The 20,302-nt window shown below is 45.5% G+C and overlaps 1 protein-coding gene across 1 annotated transcript in view; it reads right to left on the bottom strand.

Moving 5' to 3' along the window:
• The window catches only part of LOC122541744 (polyunsaturated fatty acid 5-lipoxygenase-like), a 38,670-nt gene that overhangs the window by 10,283 nt on the left and 8,085 nt on the right, over positions 1 to 20,302 (bottom strand). Inside the window, exons 4-8 of the mRNA XM_043678645.1 lie at positions 12,301 to 12,504; positions 11,514 to 11,600; positions 11,256 to 11,434; positions 8,946 to 9,067; positions 606 to 706 (exon numbers count right to left, since the gene is read on the bottom strand). Coding sequence (XP_043534580.1) covers positions 606 to 706; positions 8,946 to 9,067; positions 11,256 to 11,434; positions 11,514 to 11,600; positions 12,301 to 12,504 — 693 coding nt within the window. The remainder of the gene's footprint in view (positions 1 to 605; positions 707 to 8,945; positions 9,068 to 11,255; positions 11,435 to 11,513; positions 11,601 to 12,300; positions 12,505 to 20,302) is intronic.

Genomic DNA, 20,302 nt, shown 5'->3' with positions numbered 1-20,302 from the left:
AGGGAGAAGATGTTTCCACTAGTAGGAGAGACTAGGAACAGACAGCACAACCTTAGAGTGGAGGGATGACACTTTAGAACTGAGATGATGAGGAATTTTTTCAGCCATAGGCTGTCAACCTCTGTCATTGCCACAGAGGGCTGTGGAGGCCAAATCATTGGGTGTCTTTAAGACAGAGATAGACAGGTTCTTGAGTGGCAAGGAGATCAAAGGTTACAGGGAGAAGGCAGGAGAATAGGGTTGAGAAACATATTAGTTATGATTGAATGGTGGAGCACACTTGTTGGGCCGAATAGCCACTTCTGCTTCTATGGTCTTATGGTGTAAGACTTTCCACCGACTATCAAAGGCCCACACTGGGGCTGAGAAAGCATCTCCAGTGTTGAGTACGTCAGTAACTAGCTGCCTCATGACTTCTGTGCATGTTGCTAATGCCACTGGGGCCAGTTTCCTGTTCTGCACAGTTCAGTACAAAATGTCATACTTTATTTGCCTATATGTGCCTCTCGGTCACACACTGGATGTGCACTGACCTACTTTCTGGCTGACTGTACAAAACGAGACAAAGGACAGTGAGGAATTTGTGAACGATATGAATGTAATACCTGGCCAAAGTTGACAGCAGCGTGTTGAGCAGAGGCGGTAAAGATGACCACAGTTAGATACTCAATCAGCTTCTCAATTGTCTTGACTGTTTTGGGAAAGCCTGCAAAGTTAAAGGTGTTATTCATACAATGTGCTAGCCTAATTGAGAGGAATGTCACCTGTCTGGTCAGAGTAGCCCAGAGGTCCATCAGCACTGCAATTTCTCCAAGATGCTCTTAACTGAAATGGTGTGTGGCGCCCCACACCCCCATTGTGCCACAGGGGGAAAGGTCAGTGTGTGACACCCCCTCCCCCAAATTCCCAGAGTGGGAAAGGTCAGTGTGTGACCCCCTCCCTCCCTCAAAGTCCCAGAGTGGGAAAGGTCAGTGTGTGACCACCCTCACCCTCTCCCCCAATGTCCCAGAGTGGGAAAGGTCAGTGTGTGAACACCCTCACCCTCTCCCCCAATGTCCCAGAGTGGGAAAGTTCGGTGTGTGACCCCTCTCCCCCAATACTCCAGAGTGGGAAAGGTCAGTGTGTGACCCCCCTCCCCTTCAATGCCTCAGAGCAGGAAAGGTAAGTGTGTGACCCCTCTCCCCCAATACTCCAGAGTCGGAAAGGTCAGTGTGTGATTTCCCCCTCCCGCGATGTCCCAGAAAGGGAAAGGTCAGTGTGTGGTCACAGTGGGAGGAGAAGTGGAGTGAAAACCTGTCTGGAAATTGCAGTTTTCTTTTCTTTCAAAAATATAACTTTACTCTTAAAAACCTTTCTGTACATGCACATTGACATGCACGGTTGCATATAAGCAAACAAACAAAATGTTGAACTTAGACTCGACCTCTCTTACACAGTACTAACATTTACATATATTTGAGGTACTAGGAGAGTCTGATAGCTGAATGGATTGGCATTTACCCTTCGGCAGGAAGACCTCAGGCAGTGGGTCTTTACCCGCTGTACTTTGGTGGCAGCCGTCCCAGAGTTTAGCGCGTTCCCCCAGCACGTATTCCAGGACCCTGGAATGTGCAAGGCTGCAACGTTCAGTCAGGGTCAACTCCTTCTGGAAGAAGGATAACTCCTGGAAGACCTGCAAGTTTCGGGCAGACCAAAGAACGCCTTTCACCAAGTTGATGGTCTTCCAGGCGCAGTTGATATTTTGTCTTGGTGTTTGTCCCGGGGAACAAACCATAGAACACAGAGGCTTGGGACGAACGTCGGCAAAACCTTTCGCTCGACTATCTTTGAAAAGGCACATTTCAGAAGGAGAATGTGTGACAGTCTCTACCCACACCCCAACAGCCGCTCTGAGGGCAGTGTGCAGTAGCGAAGACTGACTGGGTGTACATAAAAGATCTCACAGGTAGAGACCTTCTCAAATGACTTTGACAGTCAGCTCAGGATGTGACAGGATCCACTCTCTCCTTTTCCCACAGGGCTTGAGGACGCTATGTGCTGACTGACCAATTCCTGACGGGTGTGTGGACAATGATGGTTCCCTTTGCAAATTTCCCTATGAAGGACAGGTGATAGGGAACAGTCTGACCACTTGGAGCATTGCACAGCACGGAGGCATGTCCATCCTTTGCAATGCCAGGGACAGAGAGAACCTCAATGTGTAGTGACACATGGTGTTTGTACCTAGGGTCTACACACAGCTTGAGGCAGCCACAAACAAAGAGGGCCATCAAGGTGAGGGCAACATTGGATACGTTCTCCCCACCTCTTATCCAGAGTTTTGTACATGGAGTCCCTGCAGACACGGTCTACCTTAGGCTTCCAGAGGAAATGGAGGATGGCTTGGGTGACTGAAACAGCACAGTTTTGGGGAATGAGTACAACAACGGAGAGAGTGCCTCCCATCTGATTGACCAGATATTTACCTGCAATGGAGAGGGAGGGGTGCTCCCACAGAGCCAGTTTCTGCTTCACCTTGGTGATGCACCCCTCCCAGATCTATGCACACGCCTCAGCCCCTCCAAACTATATTCCCAGCACTTCCCTGACAGTGAAGGGAATGAAAGATCGGTTGGCCAAGTTCCCAAAAAAACATTGCTTTGCTCTTGCTTCGATTTCCCTCGGCCCCTGAGGCCAGTTCAAACTGGTTTCAGATACTCATGAGTCTGCAGAATGACAGCGGATCCAAACAGAAAATGGCGACCTGCAGGCCTCCACTGCCTGGAATAGTCTCAAACTCACATTCTTCCTGATGGACCCAGCAAATGGCTCTATACAACACACAAACAAAGCAACAGAGAGAGTGGGCAGCCCTGCCTGACTCCAGATCTGATCGGGAAGCTTTCCGATTCCCACCCATTGATTGAGACTGTGCTAACCATGTTGATGTAGAGCAGTTGGATCCAACTCAGGTTTCCACCCTAAAGCCTGTTTTGGAGAGCATGTCCCACGTGTAGGTGTACGATATCCTGTCAAAGGCCTTCTCCTGGTCCAGGCTGATGAGGCAGGCCTCCATCCCTTGTCCTGCAGGTAGGCGATCGTATCCCTGAGGAGCACAATGCTCTCAGAGATCGTCTTGCATGGTACAGCACAGGTTTGGTTGGGTTGAACCACTGATCCCTGAGCAGACCTTATCCGGTTGGCGATGACCTTTGGACAGGATGTTGTAACCTGTATTCAGCAATGATATTGACCACTAATTTCTAATTTCCTCCCTCTTCCCTTTCTGCTGGCAGATGAGGGTGATGATACCTTTCCTCATGGATTCGCTAGTGGTACCTGACAGGAACATACTGTCATACACCTCCAGCAGGTCCTGGCCAATCAAGTCCCACAGAGCTGAATACAACTCGGCTAGTAAGCCATCACTTATTCTTTTCTCAGGACTCGAGGGCCTTGGTCACCAGCCTGTCCTGTGTACTGTTGTCTAAGACCTCTATGATAGAGGACAGGAATGACTGGGAGGCCGCACTGTCTGGGGGTGGGCTTCATGTCATACAATCTGGCAGCAAAGGATTTACTGATTCTCAGGAAGTCAGACTGAGATGACTTTACCGAGCCATGTTCTTCCTTCAGGCTGCTGCACACAGAGATCTCCCTGTGCACCTTCTGAAAGAAGAAATGGGATCATGTATCATTCTACTCCACAATGCAGACCCTGGACCGGAATATTATGTTGGAGGCCTCTGAGGCAAAGAGTGAGGCTTGCTGTCTCTTCCTCCTTGAGATCCCTCTGTGACATTAACCTCCATCGTCTGCACAGGAGGAGGTTCTGTATACTTTTCTGGTATACAGTTTGGACAATTTTGCCTAGCCCTGTCTCGCCTTCTGAACACATTTGAGGACAAAAAAGCTCTTTGTGTTTCTCTGACTGTTTCCCATTAGTCGCCTAGAGACTCAAAGAGGGGCTTCATGGGTCTCCAACTTGTGCAAGCCCTTTTGAGCTCATTGATGTTTTCTGGGGTCAACAATTTCATGTTCAGTTTCCATGCTGTTTTGCCAGCCTGCTGGTCGTCCTGTATGTGACTGATGGCCAGCAGGAGGCAGTGGTCAGAGAAGAACACCAGCTTGACATTGGTGGATCTGACTGAGAATGTGTGGGACCCAAATAGGAAATGTATCCTTGAGTGGATACACGCGTCTGGCCATGATCAGTCTATCTATGCCTGGGCGGGGGGACTGAAGGGGTCGTGTAGCTTGGTGACTTGAATTCTTTCCATCAGGAATCTGAATGTGGAGTCCAGTTCACTGTCAGCCCGCCCAGATCGTCCATCCGCATCAATGATACGGTTGAAGTCTCCAGCCAGAATGACTGGCCTGGACATTACCAGCAGCAGTGGGAGTATTCCTGTATAGAATGTCTGTTATCTGAGCGCCCACCCACCACCTCCTTAACCTCAGAGGTGGTGAAGTTGCCTCCTTGCAGCAGAAACCCAGGCCGCAGGAACGGCTATCATTGTAGTTTTCTCTCAGTGATGTGAGAGAAAGCCATTTATATACATAAATGATCTAGAAGAGGGCACTGTTGGTATGATCAGCAAGTTTGCAGATGACATGAAGATTGGTGGAGTAGCAGAAACCATAAGGGACTGTCAGAGAATACAGGAGGATATAGATAGACTAGAGAGTTGGGCGGGAAAGTGGCAGATGGATTTCAATCCAGACAAATGTGAGTTAAAACTAATTAGGCATTTAGGTAAGACTAATTCTAGAGCGAATTGTGCAGTAAACAGAAGAGCCTTGAGAAAAGGTGATGAACAGAGAGATCTGGGAGTGCAGGTCCATTGTACCCTGAAGGTGGCTGGACAGGTGGATAGAGTGGTCAAGAAAGCATATAGTGTGCTTGCCTTCATTGGACGGGGTATTGAGTATAAGAACTGGCAAGTCATGTTAAAATTGTACAAGATATTGGTTTGGCTGCATTTAAAATATTGTGTACAGTTCTGGTTGCCACATTACCAAAAGGATGTGGATGTTTTGGAGAGAATGCAGAGAAGGTTTACGAGGATGTTGCCTGGTATGGAAGGTGCTAGCTATGAAGAGAGGTTGAGTAGGTAAGGTTTATTTTCATTACAAAAAAGGAGATTGAGGTGGGACCTGATTGAGGTTTACAAAATCATGGAGAGTATAGACAGGGTGGATAGAGACAAGCTTTTTCCCAGGGTGAAGGATTCAATAACGAGAGGTCACGCTTTCAAGGTGAGAGGTGGAAAGTTTAAGGGGGAGACACGCGGTAAGTACATCACACAGAGGGTGGTGGGCGTTTGGAACGCGTTGCCAGCAGAGGTGGTAGAGGCAGGCACGGTAGATTCATTTAAGATGCGTCTGGGTAAATGCATGAGTAGGTGGGGAGCAGAGGGATACAAATGCTTAGGAGTTGAATGACAGGTTTAGACAGAGGATTTGGATCAGCTCAGGCTTGGAGGGCCGAAGAGCCAGTTCCTGGGCTGTAAATTTTCCTTGATCTTTGTTCTTGTTTAGAGGGATGTAGGTGATAGCAGGCTCCCTAGAATTCCGGTGTATATTGTTCAGTCAGTGTGTGTAATGACAAAGGTGTAAATGCTGGTCCTGATAAGAATATATGATGGACACACTCCAGAACTAACAGAAAACAGTTGATGCTTAAGGGTTGAGTAAGGGCATTGAGAGAAAGGTGGGTACTGCGTGGGCTGGAGTGTATTACTTTTCCCTCTGTGCCATTTAAATTTAATCCCCTTTCTCCTTCCCTCGACTTCTCTTTTGATATTGTTACACTGTCCCCGTGGGGGGGGGGGGGGGGCAGCTCTCGTATTTTGTTAATTCATTGAGAGCAGAGAAGCAGATGACTTGATGATGATTTAATAATAACAAAAGGCTTGGCAGGTGGTGCTTATTTCCTCCAACAGGTAATTTGTTGGTAGCTTATTATTGTAAAGAAAACGGGCACCTCCTCTCCCTTTCCTAACCTCTCCCTCATCTTTGAGAGTTTGCATTGCACTATAATGAGCTTTGCATATAGATTATTCAATTGGAAATGTAAGCAACTTACTGGTTAATAGATGAAAAAAAGCATATTATGAGTGATTTGTTAATGAGAAATAACTGTTCCATATGTACAAAGCATTTCTGGACATTTAAAAAGAGTAAGGGTTGGTTCAGAAGGGGAGACAGCAGACTGGGGATTCATATTAAATTGTGAAATGCTAATGAAGGGTATAGAAGCCAGATTAACTCCAGCTTCCTGCTGCCTCTGCAATTAGAGGAAGTTAACCTCGCATTTATCCAAATTATACTGCATCTGGCATTGATGTGCCTACTCACCAAACCTGTCTAGATCATGCTGAAGGATCTCTGCATCCTCGTCACAGTTCAGCTTCCCACCCAACTTAGTATCATCTGCAAACTTTGAGATGTTACATTTTGTTCCGTCACCCAAATCATTAATATATTTTGAATGGCTGGAGTCCTAGCACCGATCCCACTAGTTACTGCCCGCCAATTTGAAAAAGACCCATTTAATTCCTACTGTTTGTTTCCTCTCTGCCAGCCAGTTTTCTACCCATCTCAATACGTTTCCCCAATCCCACGCGCTTTAATCTCTTATACAGGACTTTGTCAAACGCTTTCTTAAAGTCCAAACATACCACATCAACTGGCTCCCTCTTGTCAACTTTTCTAGTCACATCATCACAGAATTCCAACAGATTTGTCAAGCATGATTTCCTCTTCATAAATCCATGCTGACTGTCTGATTCTGCCATTGCTTTCGAAATGCTCCGCTATAAAGCTCTTGATAATGGATTCGAGAATTTTCCCCACTACCAATGCTAGGTTTCATGATCAATAATTCCCTGGTTTCTTTCTATCTCCCCTTTTGAACAATGGAGTAACATTAGCTCCTCTCCAATGTGCAGGGATTCTTTCAGAGTCTATAGAATCCCAGAGATGACCACCAATGCATCCACTATTTCTACAGCCACTTCCAGAGCTACTCTGGGATGTAGAATATCAGGCCTGGGGATTTATCTGACTTCAATTCTCTCAATTCTCTACTAAGATGAATTACTGGTTGGAATGTTGTCAGGGACCATAATTTTTGTGGTATCCAATGCCATTAACTGTTTCTTGATATCATGGGGAGTGAATTGAATTGGCTGTCATCCACTCAACACTTCTGGCTGAGGATTGCTGCAAATGTTTCAGCCTTATCACCATCAAGCCTGCACTTCCTGAACACTCTGGGCAATTTAGCATGGCCAGTCCACCTAACCTGCGCATCCCTGGATACTAAAGGGCAATTCAGCATGGCCAGTCCACCTAACCTGTACACCCATGAACACGATGGGCAATTCAGCATGGCCAGACCACCTAACCAGCACATCTGTAAACTGTGGGAGGAAACCGGAATACCCGGAGGAAACCCGTGCAGGCACGGGGAGAATGTGCAAACTCCACACATATAGTCACCAAAGGCTAGAACTGAATGCAGGTCAATCTCTGTAGCTGTCAGACAGCAATGGGCTAAACACTGTGCTGCCCTTAATATTGAAAACCTGAGTTCCAGAACTTGCTTCTCCCTTAGCCAAGCTGTTCCAATACAGTTACAACACTGACATCTACCCAACAATGTAGAAGCTTGCCAGTTTTGCCCTGTACATAAGAAGCAGGACAAATCCAACCTGGCTAAATTACCACTCCAACAGTTGACTATTGAACATCAGTAAAGTGATGGTGTCACCGACAATGCTATCAGAGCAGCATCTGCTCAGTGACGCCCAGATTGGGTTCTACCAAGGCCACTCAGCTCCTGACCCATTACATGGACAAAAGAGCTGAATTCTGCCCAATATGTTGGGCTCTTCCATCATTGAGGGTGGAGTTCTTTGTGCAGCTTTCACCTCCAGTGAGTTGTCGAATAGTTCACTACCATTTATGACTGGATGTGGCAGCACTGCGGAGCTTAGATCTGATACGTTGGTTGTGGAATTGCTTAGCTTTGTCACTTGCTGTTTGCCAACTAGAACTGTTTTAAAGCTTCACCAGGTTGACCCCTCATTTTCAGGTTTGCCTGGCGCTGCTCCTGCCATGCTCTCTGGCACTCTCCATTGAACCAGTGTTGATCCCCTGGCTTGATGGTACTGGGTGAGTGGGCCATGAGATTACAGATTGTGCTGGAATGCCTCATAGGTGCCCAATCTTGAGTCGCTATTTGCAATCTGTCCTAATTAGCATGGTGATAGTGCCACATAACGCAATGGAAGTTATTCTCAATGTGAAGGCAGGACTTCATCTCCACGAGCAGTGGTTACCCTTACTGATACTGTCATGGACAGTACATCTGCAGGTTGGTAAGGATGAGGTCGAGTGTGCTTTTCCCTCTTGTTGGTTCTCATATTCAGAGGCTGCACACACCTAGAATCTGATAGATTGAGCAAATGGTTTTAAACCTGATTGCACTCATTTTAATTTCTCGCTTCACTGACTGTGGCACTACTTCAACTGCCTTCACTCGATCCTCTTCCCAAGGATTCAGATAAACCATGGCTATAGTCATAGTGATGGACAAGATGATTCAAAAGTAGATCACACATGGATTTCCAAGAGGAAAGGTGCTCTGTCACATGGTGAATGGAACCATCTCGGGGCCTGGAATGAACATTATTTACAGGAGGTCAGGGGCTGACTGAGCTATGAGGTATTCCCCATTTACATAGACCCTAAATGCAGTGTCAAGGCTGGTACCTGACCAATGGTCATGGTTGAGGTACATGAGGGTACCAATGTATCCATCCCAGCTCCAGCTAACACCATCTGAGCAGGGAGATGAATTTCTCCATAGCTGGGAGACCACACAGCTGAGTTGGCATATACTGAGGCAACTCTGTCATTCAACAACATTTGAGTCACATTCATGACCGGGCAGTTACCTGTGCTTTTGTTGTCCTTCAGACCGTACACAAAGACATCCTTCATAAAGGCCTGCAGTTCCTGGTCTGTCTGAACAGCCTCATCATCATCATAATAAATGTTCACCACTTCGGTGACAAAACTGTCAGAAATAAAGGAACACTCATCAATAACAATGAGAACAGAAAGGTCTCACTGTTTCAGAAGTGCACTTGGAGGTAGATCAGATGCTAAATGGGATTGAAAAGTAGATGTATTGAGGATGTTTCCTCATCTAGGGCAATCTAGAACGAGTGGTCGTAGTTTTAGGAAAAGAGGGTAGCAGTTGAAAACAAAGATTAAGAAGAAGTACTTCTCTCAAAGGGTCATGAATCTGTGGAATTCACTGTCCCAGAGGTTGGTGGATAGGGGGACATTGAATACATTTTAGGAGGAGATTTTTAATTAGGAATGGCTGATGGCTTATAGAGAGTAGGCAGGAAAGTGGAGTTGAGGCTGAGATGAGATCAGCCATGACTGTATTAGAAGGCAGAAGAGGTTGAATAGTCTATGCCAGACCCTGGTCATTATATTCTTATGTTCTTAGGCGTTTTGGTATACAGCGATGCACTTTAACCCAGAATCTCTGGTGGGTTCTGCATTGCTCTCGATACCGGTACAGTTAGTGAACAGTGTGTATGCTCACTGACCTGGGAAGTGGAAATGGTGAGACAGTTGCCTTAAAATTGCTGAGGTACGTTGTAACTCTCCAAATGCATCAATGTGCCTTTTTATTTTCTTCAGTATTCCTACTGAGACTACATTCTCCTCATTCTTAAAGTTCTTTTTATACTTCTTTCAAACTTACAAGTGCTATCACTGAGCCCTACGAATCCTGAAAGGCAAGGACAAGATGGGTTTTGATTTTAATTGTTGCTTCCTTATCTGACTTTTTGAGGGGGATGTATTCTGTTTGAGAATTAATCCAGGGTTTTAGCTGTGCCTATCGACACAGACCTCTTCCTGACTCCTGTCTTTGTTCGTCGCTGCAAACACACACAGGTAATGCTGGACTGCAGGCCAGCCAGTGAGGAAAGCAATAATGCACAGAACCTTTCTCAGCAGAGGAAGGTTAGATTATATTACAGTGTGGAAACAGGCCCTTCGGCCCAACAAGTCCACACCGACCCACCGAAGCGCAACCCATCCATACTCCTACATTTACCCCTTACCTAACACTACGGGCAATTTAGCATGGCCAATTCACCTGGCCTGCACATCTTTGGATTGTGGGAGGAAACCGGAGCACCCGGAGGAAACCCACACAGACACGGGGAGAACGTGCAAACTCCACACAGTCAGTTGCCTGAGGCGGGAATTGAACCCGGGTCTCTGGTGCTGTGAGGCAGCAGTGCTAACCACTGTGCCACCGTGCCGCCCAGATGTTTGGGTCAGCAGCTTTTAGAAAGGATCATAAGGGTAAGGGAGGGGAAAAAGAAGGCCGAGAGGAGATTTGATAGAGATTTTCAAAATCATGAGCAGGTTGGGTAGAGTAAATGGAGGGAGCTGTTTCTGCCTGTAAGGGAGAAAGGAATGTGAGAGGCATACATTTAAAACGATGTGCAAATGAAGCAAGGATGATATGAGAGTAAATCTTTTCACACAGAAAGTAGTTAGGATAGGAAACACACTGCCTAGCAATCTGGTGGAGGCAGGTTCAATTGAGGCATTCAAGAGGGGAATGGGATGATTATTTGGATTAAAATGGTGTTCAGGGTAGTTGAGAATGGGGGTTGAGTATTGGCACTTGGTAACAGAACAGGTGCCGACATGATGGTCTGAATGGCCTCCTTCTAAGGCACAACATTTCTAAGGTTCTGTGATGTGGACATCTTGGGCAGGGCCACCATTTGATGCTCATCCCTAGTTGCCCTTGAACTGAGTGACTGATGAGTGCAATGACAGAGCGCAGAGAGTCGACTACATTGCTTTAGGCCTGCGATCAAATGTAGGCCAGACCCAGTAAAAACAGCATTTTCCTTTCGTAAAGGACACCAGTGACTTTTGGTCTTTATAATATTAATGACAATTACTTAGACTAACCTCCCAATTCAGATGGTATTAAGTGAGTTTAAATCCCATCAGGTGCCATTGGAGGACTTGAACCCTTAGAGCCTTAACCTGGGATATCTGGATGACTGAATGAACTTGGGGCCACTGGAAGACGCGTTCAGTTACAATGCCACAACACCACTATCTCTCCGTGATCCATCCTGATCTGTCCCTAAGCACTTGGGTTCAACCCATCCTGAAATCCAGATGTTGAGAATAGGAGCTGGCCTCCAACTTACCTCTGGACAGCTTCCCAGACTCTCAGGCCATCATCCCTGTAGTAGTAATAAGGAAGAGCATCAGTGTTGTCTAGCCCACGCATCTTGATGCTCTCAGGAAAGCAGAAGGATTTATAGTTGAGTTCGGACATGGCTCGTTGAACCATTCGAACGTGACCCCCTCCTCCTGTGCCGTTCGCCTGTACACAACCAAATAAACATCAGACACACTGCTCAAGACATGAACCAATGCAAACAGCTCCTCACAGCTGGGTTTACCTTGTCAAAGAGGCCACACTCACAGATCAGCTGCTCCCTTGCTTTGGTGTTAATTGCAATGGTAAATCGAACATGAGGCACCAAGAGCTGAAGGCCCATGCAGTGGGAAAAGGAAAGGGAAGATGTTAACTGGCAAGTGACTGATTGTATTTTGACATTAGTGAAAACAGACAAAATAAAATATCCAAACACTCTTACAGCTCTGTGTCAATCCCATCCCAAACTCATCCCAGGGCACTGTTCTCTCTCTCTGATAGCTTCTTTACACTGTCCCCTATCAAACACTCTCAGGACAGGTACAGTATGGGGTTATATACAGAGTAAAGCTCCCTCTACACTGTCCCCTATCGAACACTCTCAGAACAGGTACAGTATGGGATTATATACAGAGTAAAGCTCCCTCTACACTGTCCCCTATCGAACACTCTCAGGACAGGTACAGTATGGGATTATACACAGAGTAAAGCTCCCTCTACACTGTCCCCTATTCAACACTCCCAGGACAGGGACAGCGCATGGCTGGATACAGAGAAATTGTCATGGACACTGACAATTGTATCTTTGCTGAGTATTCACTGGGAATGAGACAGGGACTGACCACATTAACTTCAAGTTAACAGTCAGTGTAAAGGAAGTAATATCTCCCTTCCCTGGAATGGGATTTCAGCCCACTCCCAGGGATGGAGCCACAGAATTGATCCCAGTCTCACCCAGTTCACGATAAGCAGATATTTTTGCTACACCCCTCTGACAATATCTTAGGGAGCCGAAGATCAAGAGAGCGTACCTTGAACAGAGGGTGAACAGCTGGGAGCTGTCGATACAGAGCTATACCAAACACTTCCGACATAAGGTGAGTCTTCAGGAGATGGGTGACAGTCTGATGAACGTGAAAGTCTGTTGACCTCACCCATATTTTTGCCAACAACCAATCATACTTATCGTCAGTGGGGAGGAATATGGGATTATCTGGCCCAGGTTCTTGTTTCAGCTGTTGAAAAAAAAACAAAATCGTTGTGTTACTGGTGGCCGGGTATTCGATCCGTAACTGTTGCAGGATTTTAATCAGAAGCCAAAGGTAGGTCGAAGTAAATCCTAAATAAACCTCAGAACAGAAGGCAGAGCTTGGGAACACTGTGAAACAGAACACAGAGCTAAGGGAGAATGACTGAGTTAAACAGTGGGAAGGAAAGTGTCAGAATGGACTGGCTAATGCAACATGGGACTTGTTACGTTAACTTCAATAGCACTGACTGAATTGCAGGGACAAGTATGGTGACAAGAAAACTTGCCAATGTAATGATTTTTTTCTGAATCAGCATTGCTCAAAATATACTCAAAGGTCAGTGAGGGAGGGATGACTAGGCCACCAGGAAGGAATAAAGGAATTAATGGACAGCAACAAAGGAATTAATTATCGGTGCAATAAGAAGGAAAACTAATGTTGTTATAAACATGAATGGGTTGTAAGTAATTCTGAGTTTTGGATATTAGTACAAGATTTAGGCAATTTGGTGTTCTTAGAAACATTTTGCAAACATATGTTATTAACCAATGAGCTCTAGTTTTAGATGCACCAGAGAAGGCAAAAGACAAAAGGTGGGGAACAGGGAAAAGTAAGAAAGGGAAGGTTAGAGAGTGGACAGCGAACAAAGAAATTGTTGCCTTCCAACGGGCAAGAAAGAGATAAGGGCATCATTAAATTGTATGCCTGTAAATGCACAGGGTATTGTGAACAAAACTGGGGAACTGCAAGCAGAAATAGCTTGAGGGGAAATGGCATAGTGGCATTGACAGAAATATGGCTCAAATCAGCAGGAATTGGATACTTAACAGCTGCATTATAAGGCACTTAGCAGAAACAAGGTAAGTACAAAGGGAGGAGGTGTATCAGTCTTCGAGTCATGGAAACAGACCCTTCAGTCCATGCTGAACATAGTCCCAAACTAAACTGGTCCCACTCGCCTGCTTCTGGCCTATATCCCTCCAAATCTTTCCTATTCATGTATCTATCCAAATAGATATTAAACATTGTAATTGTACTCGCATTCACCACTTCCTCAGGAAGTTCATTCCGCATGTGAACCACCTGATTTGTAAAAAGAATTGCCTCTCATGTTTTTATTAAATCTCTCTGCTCTCATGTTAAAAAATGTGCCCCCTGGTCTTGAAACCCCTTTTCCTAGGGAAAAGACAACTATCATTAACTCTATCTATACCTCTCATTATTTTATAAACTTCTATCAGGTCGCCTCTCAGCCTCCTAAGCTCCAGTGAAAAAAGTCCCAGCCTTTCTTCATAACTCGAACCTTCCATACCTGACAACATTCTGGTAAATCTCTTCTGAACCCTCTTCAGCTTGATAATAACCTTTCTATAACTGGGCGACCAGTCACAGTATTCCAGAAGAGGCCCCACCTATGTCCTGTACACCCTCAACATGACTTCTCAACCTCTGTACGGATCATTCTACTGTAACACATGTTTGGTTAATGCAAATTCGCTATAACATGATTGACAATCTGGAGACACTGTTTCTATAGTGCAAACTTTGAAAGCATGTGATTGTTATATTACAATTTCAACCCCATTACTTTAAATGGTGCTGCTAGTACACAATGTTCTTATAGCAAGGGATTGCATAAGAACGGAACTACCACGTTATAGGAGAACCGACTGTACTCAACGGACTGAGAATGAAGACAAGTGTGCCAAACGCCTTTCTAACCATCCTGTCTACATTTGACGCAAACTTTAAATAATTACGCACCTGAACTCCTAGGTCCGCTCCAACTCTACCCAAGGGCCTACCATTAATTGTATAAGCCCAACCTTGTTTGTTGTACCAAAATCCAAACCTCACCTTTATCCAGTTTGAACGCCATCTACCACTTCTCAGCCCATTGACCCATTTGATCAAGATCTCTTTGTAATCTTAGAAACTCTCCTTCACTGAGTCACCAATTTTGGCGACGTTCGCAAACTCACTAACTGTGCCTTCTATATTCTCATCCAAATCACTTATCTAAATGGCAAACAAAAGAGGACCCAGAACCAATCCGTGGGGTCAAAGCTAATTTCATTGTCCTTGAACAAGATGCAGTTCCTGAATTAGAATCTGTATGGCTGGAGGTGAGAAACAGGAACAGTGACCTTATGGGTATTTATTATTGACCTCCAAAGAGTGGAGATAAAGTAGCAATAAACATTTGTAGGCAACTTGTCGAAAGTCGGGTTGTGATAATTGGGGATTTCAATTATCCAAGGACAGATTGGGAAAAAGATAATGTGGAGCACAGAAATGGAGAAATTCCTGTAATGTGTGCAGGAGAACTTTCTGGAACAGGACATCTCCAGTCCTACCAGGAAGGAAACTGTGCTGCTCTGATTCTAGGCAATGAGGCAGGCCAAGTGGAGAGTGTCAGAGTGGGGGAGTATTTAATAAATAGCGATCATAATATAATAAAGTTCAATATTAAATTGGAAAAGGACAAATTTTAGGGTTCTAAATGTTGAACTGGGATATGTTGATTGGAAATCTTTTTTGATAGCTAAAATAGTGGATGAGAAATAGGGAGATTTCCAATATAGAGATGAATACTGTGCAAGCTAGTTACCCTCTCTGAGGCTTAGATTAGATTACTTACAGTGTGGAAACAGGCCCTTCGGCCCAACAAGTCCACACCACCCTCCAAAGAGCAACCCACCCAGACCCATTCCCCTACACCTAACACTATGGGCAATTTAGCATGGCCAATTCACCTAACCTTCACATCTTTGGACTGTGGGAGGAAACCAGAGCACCCGGAGGAAACCCACGCAGTCACGGGGAGAATGTGCAAACTCCACACAGACAGTCACCTGAGGCAGGAATTGAACCTGGCTTCCTGGCACTATGAGGCAGCAGTGCTAACCACTGTGCAAATGTGAGTTACATACCCATGAGAAATAAACACAGGATATCCAAAGCCAGAGAACCCTGGATGACGAAGAATACTAATCAAGAAATATGGAAGAAAAAGGAGGCAAATGATCCATACTGGAATAATAATAGCAAAGAAATCAGGAAGAGTATCTCAAATGCAGGAGAGAAGCGAAGGCTGGAATAAGGAAGGCTAAAAGAAAGCAGGAGAAAACAATAGCAAGCCGAGCTCTAACAGTAAATTGTTTGCCAAGCATATTGATAGTAAAGCTGAAAATGTGTTGCTGGAAAAGCGCAGCAGGTCAGGCAGCATCCAGAGAACAGGAGAATCGACGTTTCGGGCATAAGCCCTTCTTCAGGAATTCCTGAAGAAGGGCTTATGCCCAAAACGTCGATTCTCCTGTTCCCTGGATGCTGCCTGACCTGCTGCGCTTTTCCAGCAACACATTTTCAGCTCTGATCTCCAGCATCTGCAGTCCTCACTTTCTCCTCCATATTGATAGTAAAGAATTAGTTAGGGATAGAGTGAGGACCATAAGAAATTAGGAGGGGAAACTGCGTACTGAAGCAAAGCATATAACTTTGACAGAAATACAGGAGTAGAGGGACTTTGGGATTCACCTGCATGATTCACTGAAGGTGGCCAGACATGCTGCAGCGGCTGTGAAGAAGGTTTTTAGGATCCTTGAGTTGGTAAATAGAGACTTAGAATATAAAAGCAAGGCCACGTTGATTCAGTTTTGGACACCTTATTTCAGAAAGGATATTAAATCCCTGGACCGGGTGCAAAGAATAATACCAGGAATGAGGAATTTTAGATACAGGAAAAGATTAAGGAGATTGGGTTTATTTTCTTTGGAGCAGAGAAGATTAAGAGGTGAGCTTATTTAGATGTTCAAAATTATGAACAATTTTGACAAGGTAAAGAAGGGCATTCTGTTTCCACTCGTCAGCATGCCAACAACTCGGGGTTACAACTTCAAGACTTTCAATAAGAGAGCTAGGAGTGAGATGAAGAGAAACATCTTTTCTTGGAGAATTGTTAGTATTTGGAATACACTGCCTGGGAGAGTGGTGGAAGTGGACTCCATGAGAGATTTCAAAAGGGAGCTGGATATATATTTGAAAATGAAGGCATTAGAGATAGGGCTGGAGAATGGGACTGGTTGGGTAGATCTTTCAGGAGCTGGGACAGGTGTGACGGGCTGAATTGCCTTCCTCTGTGCTGTACTATGTATTTGACTCAACTAACAAGGCCACAACACCTGCAGCTGTTGGAATAAGACTTCCATTTTTACTGAGTCACACTTGACAAAAGCATAAACAGTCTGCAACACCTCAATAAACAATTAATCACAAACGAATAAAGACTACCTTTATTTACTTTTAAAAATAAGTCTTAAGGACCGTATTTTCATTTTCACTGTGTGAAAAAAACACGCTGTGAGAATAGGAAAGACAACTCACTACCAGGTAATTCTGACCAGCCTCATACAGAGAACACTGCCACTGGAATGAATGGGATACTGTTCATTTTCAGAAAAGGTGAACATTATGAAAGAATTCATTGTATTAGAGTGAGAGATCACGTATACATAGAACCATTCAAGCAAATTAAGCAGTGCCACATTATCAGCAAATCAGATGTTCACAGCAACATTTGAATAAGACTGGGTGGTATTCTCAAGGGGACTACAAAATAAAGAGTTTGAATGCTATGTTCCGTTCATGCATGTGGGTAACTGGGTGTGGTGAGGAAGTGACCCACTTCAGCTGGAAAATCTAAAGGTCAGGACAGGTAGTCAGAAGTTTGTATCCACAGTGTTTTGTCTCAAGGGAGGAAGGGGCTCCCTATCTATGAGCTGGGTTTTAAATCCAGTTTGAAGTCTGCTTTGTGTTATTGCTAAGTATATCATGTGTTTGTTACTGAAATTGTTTTTAGTTGTTCAATGACTTGATCCTACTGAATAAAATCTGATTTGATTCATAAACTCAGTGCTCTTGTCTTGCCTGGTGGTACACCGTTGTCAAACTTGTCATATTAAACTGTGCTCTGTAAGCTGAGGGGTTCTCCATACATTGCATGGACCACAGGGCATCCTCAGGTAAGGTGAAGGGCAGTGAGTCATGCTTCCTGATCAACACCTTCCTGACACTCAGATCCTGGCAAGCCATTCCCTCCCCCGATGTAGAATCCCTTACAGTAAAATGCTGGCCCTGCTATCTGCCTCCTTGAGTTCACCTCTGCCAGCCCTGACAGCAATCTACAGATCACCCCGTGTCGACGTGAAGAATGCCCTGGATGAAATGTACACCGCGTGAAACATTCTGAAGGTGAGGTTCCCTGAAGCTTTTTTTCATCGTGGCCAGCAGCTTCAACCAGGCCAACCTCAAGAGGGTGCTGCCAAAGTAGCACCAACACATCTCCTGCTCAACATGACCGTCAACGACTCCGACTGCTCCATTACCAGCCCACACTTCAGGCAATCAGATCACAAGACTGTGTTCCTCCTCCCAGCTTACAATCAGAAGCTGAAACAGGAGAGTCCCTCAGAGAAAGAAATACAATGCTGATCTGAGCCAAAGAGTTAGAACATAGAACATAGAACATAGAAGAATACAGCGCAGTACAGGCCCTTCGGCCCTCGATGTTGCGCCAATCCAAGCCCACCTAACCTACACTAGCCCACTATCCTCCATATGCCTATCCAATGCCAGACTTAAATGCCCATAATGAGGGAGAGTCCACCACTGCTACTGGCAGGGCATTCCATGAACTCACGACTCGCTGAGTAAAGAACCTACCCCTAACATCTGTCCTATACCTACCCCCCCTTAATTTAAAGCTATGCCCCCTCGTAATAGCTGACTCCATACGTGGAAAAAGATTCTCACTGTCGACCCTATCTAAACCCCTAATCATCTTGTAAAACTGCTTGGAGTCGATGAACTGGACCGTATTCAAGTACTCAGCAGAAAACCTGGCTGAGTACACTACCACTGTGATGGACTTCATTAGCAATTGTGTGGAGGACTGCGTGCCAAACAACTCATTCCAGGTGTTCCCCAACCGCACACCTTGGATGAACCGGGACATCTACTTCCTGCTGAAGACCAGATGTGCAGCATTCAAGTTGGAAGGCACAGACCTAAATTGAAATTCCAGATATGACCTCTGCAAAGCCATCAGACTTGCCTCAAGGCCATACTGGACCAAGTTAGAGGCTTAAACCAACCAGATAGACTCTGCCACCTGTGGCGAGGCCTAAGCAACATAACGGGAAATATAATGAAGCAGAGCAAGGTAGGGGACAAAGACTGAATGTACTGAATGCTTTCTATGCTTGGTTCGAACAGAATGCCAGCAGGGCGGTGTCACCTGCCCCGACAGCCCCAGACACACCTGTCTCCTCAGACCCCGTTGCAGATGTCAGATCAGTCCTCCTGAGAGTCAACTCATGGAATGTGATGGCTCCAGATGGAGGCCATGGCCATGCAGTTAGATTCCTGTGTGGACCAGCTTACAGAGGTATTCACTGACACACCTGTCTCCTCAGACCCCGTTGCAGATGTCAGATCAGTCCTCCTGAGAGTCAACTCATGGAATGTGATGGCTCCAGATGGAGGCCATAGCCATGCAGTTAGATTCCTGTGCGGACCAGCTTACAGAGGTATTCACTGACATCTTCAACCTCTCCCTCCTACAAGCCTAAATCCCCATCTGCTTCAAGAAGACCACCCATCATCCCAGTACCTAAGAAAGCAAATGCAACCTACCCTAATGATTACTGCCCAATGGCTCTGACCTCCAGGAGTGCTTCATGGCACACATCAACCCTTGTTTCCCAGCCTGCCTCAATCCCCTACAATTTGCCTACCAACGTAACAGGTCCACAGCGGACACCATTTCCGCCCTGCACTCAACCCTGGAACATCTGGACAACAAGGACACCTACATCAGACTCCTGCTCATTAACTACAGCTCCACCTTCAACACCATTATCTCCTCCAGATTGATCTCAAAACTCCAAAACCTAGGTCTCCACTACTTTCCTTTGCAACTTGATCCTCAGCTTCCAGTCCCACAGACTGCAATCAGTGAAGATAAACAACTGCACCTCCTCCACTCAACACTGGAGTGAGTCCCTCAAGGATACCTTCTCAGCTCTCTATGGTACTCCCTGCACAGCCACGACTGTGTAGCCAAATTTCAAATGAACGCCATCTGTAAATTTGTTGATGACACCACGGGGGTAGAACAGAGATCAAACAACGATGAGTCAGAGTATAGAAAGGAGATAGAGGTTTACTGACTTGGTGTACTGAGAACCTCGCTCCCAAAACTAAAGAACTGATCACTGACTTCATAAAGGAAGGAGAACACAATCCCATCTACATCAATAGAGTGGAGATGGAGAGAGTTGAGAGTACCAAGTTCCGAGGAGTGATGATAACCGACAATCTGTCTTGGACTTTCCACGTAGATGCGATGATCAAGACATCACAGCATCGCCTCTTCTTCCTCAGGTGGCTCAGGACGTTTGGCATGTCCATTAGGACCCTCACCAACCTTTATGGATGCACCACAGAAAGCACACTGTCCGGGTACGTAACGGCCTAGTTCAGCAACTGTTCTGCCCAGGATGTAAGAAACTACAGAAGGTTGTGTGCACAGCCCAGACCATCACAGAAGCCAACCTCCCATCCACACACTTCATTTACATGTCTCATTGCCGCAGAAAGACTATCAACATCATTAAAGACCCATCGCACCCAGTAAAGATCCCCTCCAATCCCTTCCATCAGGCAGAAGATACAGAAGCTTGAACACACAGACACACACACACACACACAAAACACACACACA

Source organism: Chiloscyllium plagiosum, chromosome 38, assembly GCF_004010195.1.
Source record: "Chiloscyllium plagiosum isolate BGI_BamShark_2017 chromosome 38, ASM401019v2, whole genome shotgun sequence".
In the NCBI taxonomy this organism is placed as follows: domain Eukaryota; kingdom Metazoa; phylum Chordata; class Chondrichthyes; order Orectolobiformes; family Hemiscylliidae; genus Chiloscyllium; species Chiloscyllium plagiosum.
This window is presented reverse-complemented; position numbering and strand designations above follow the sequence as displayed.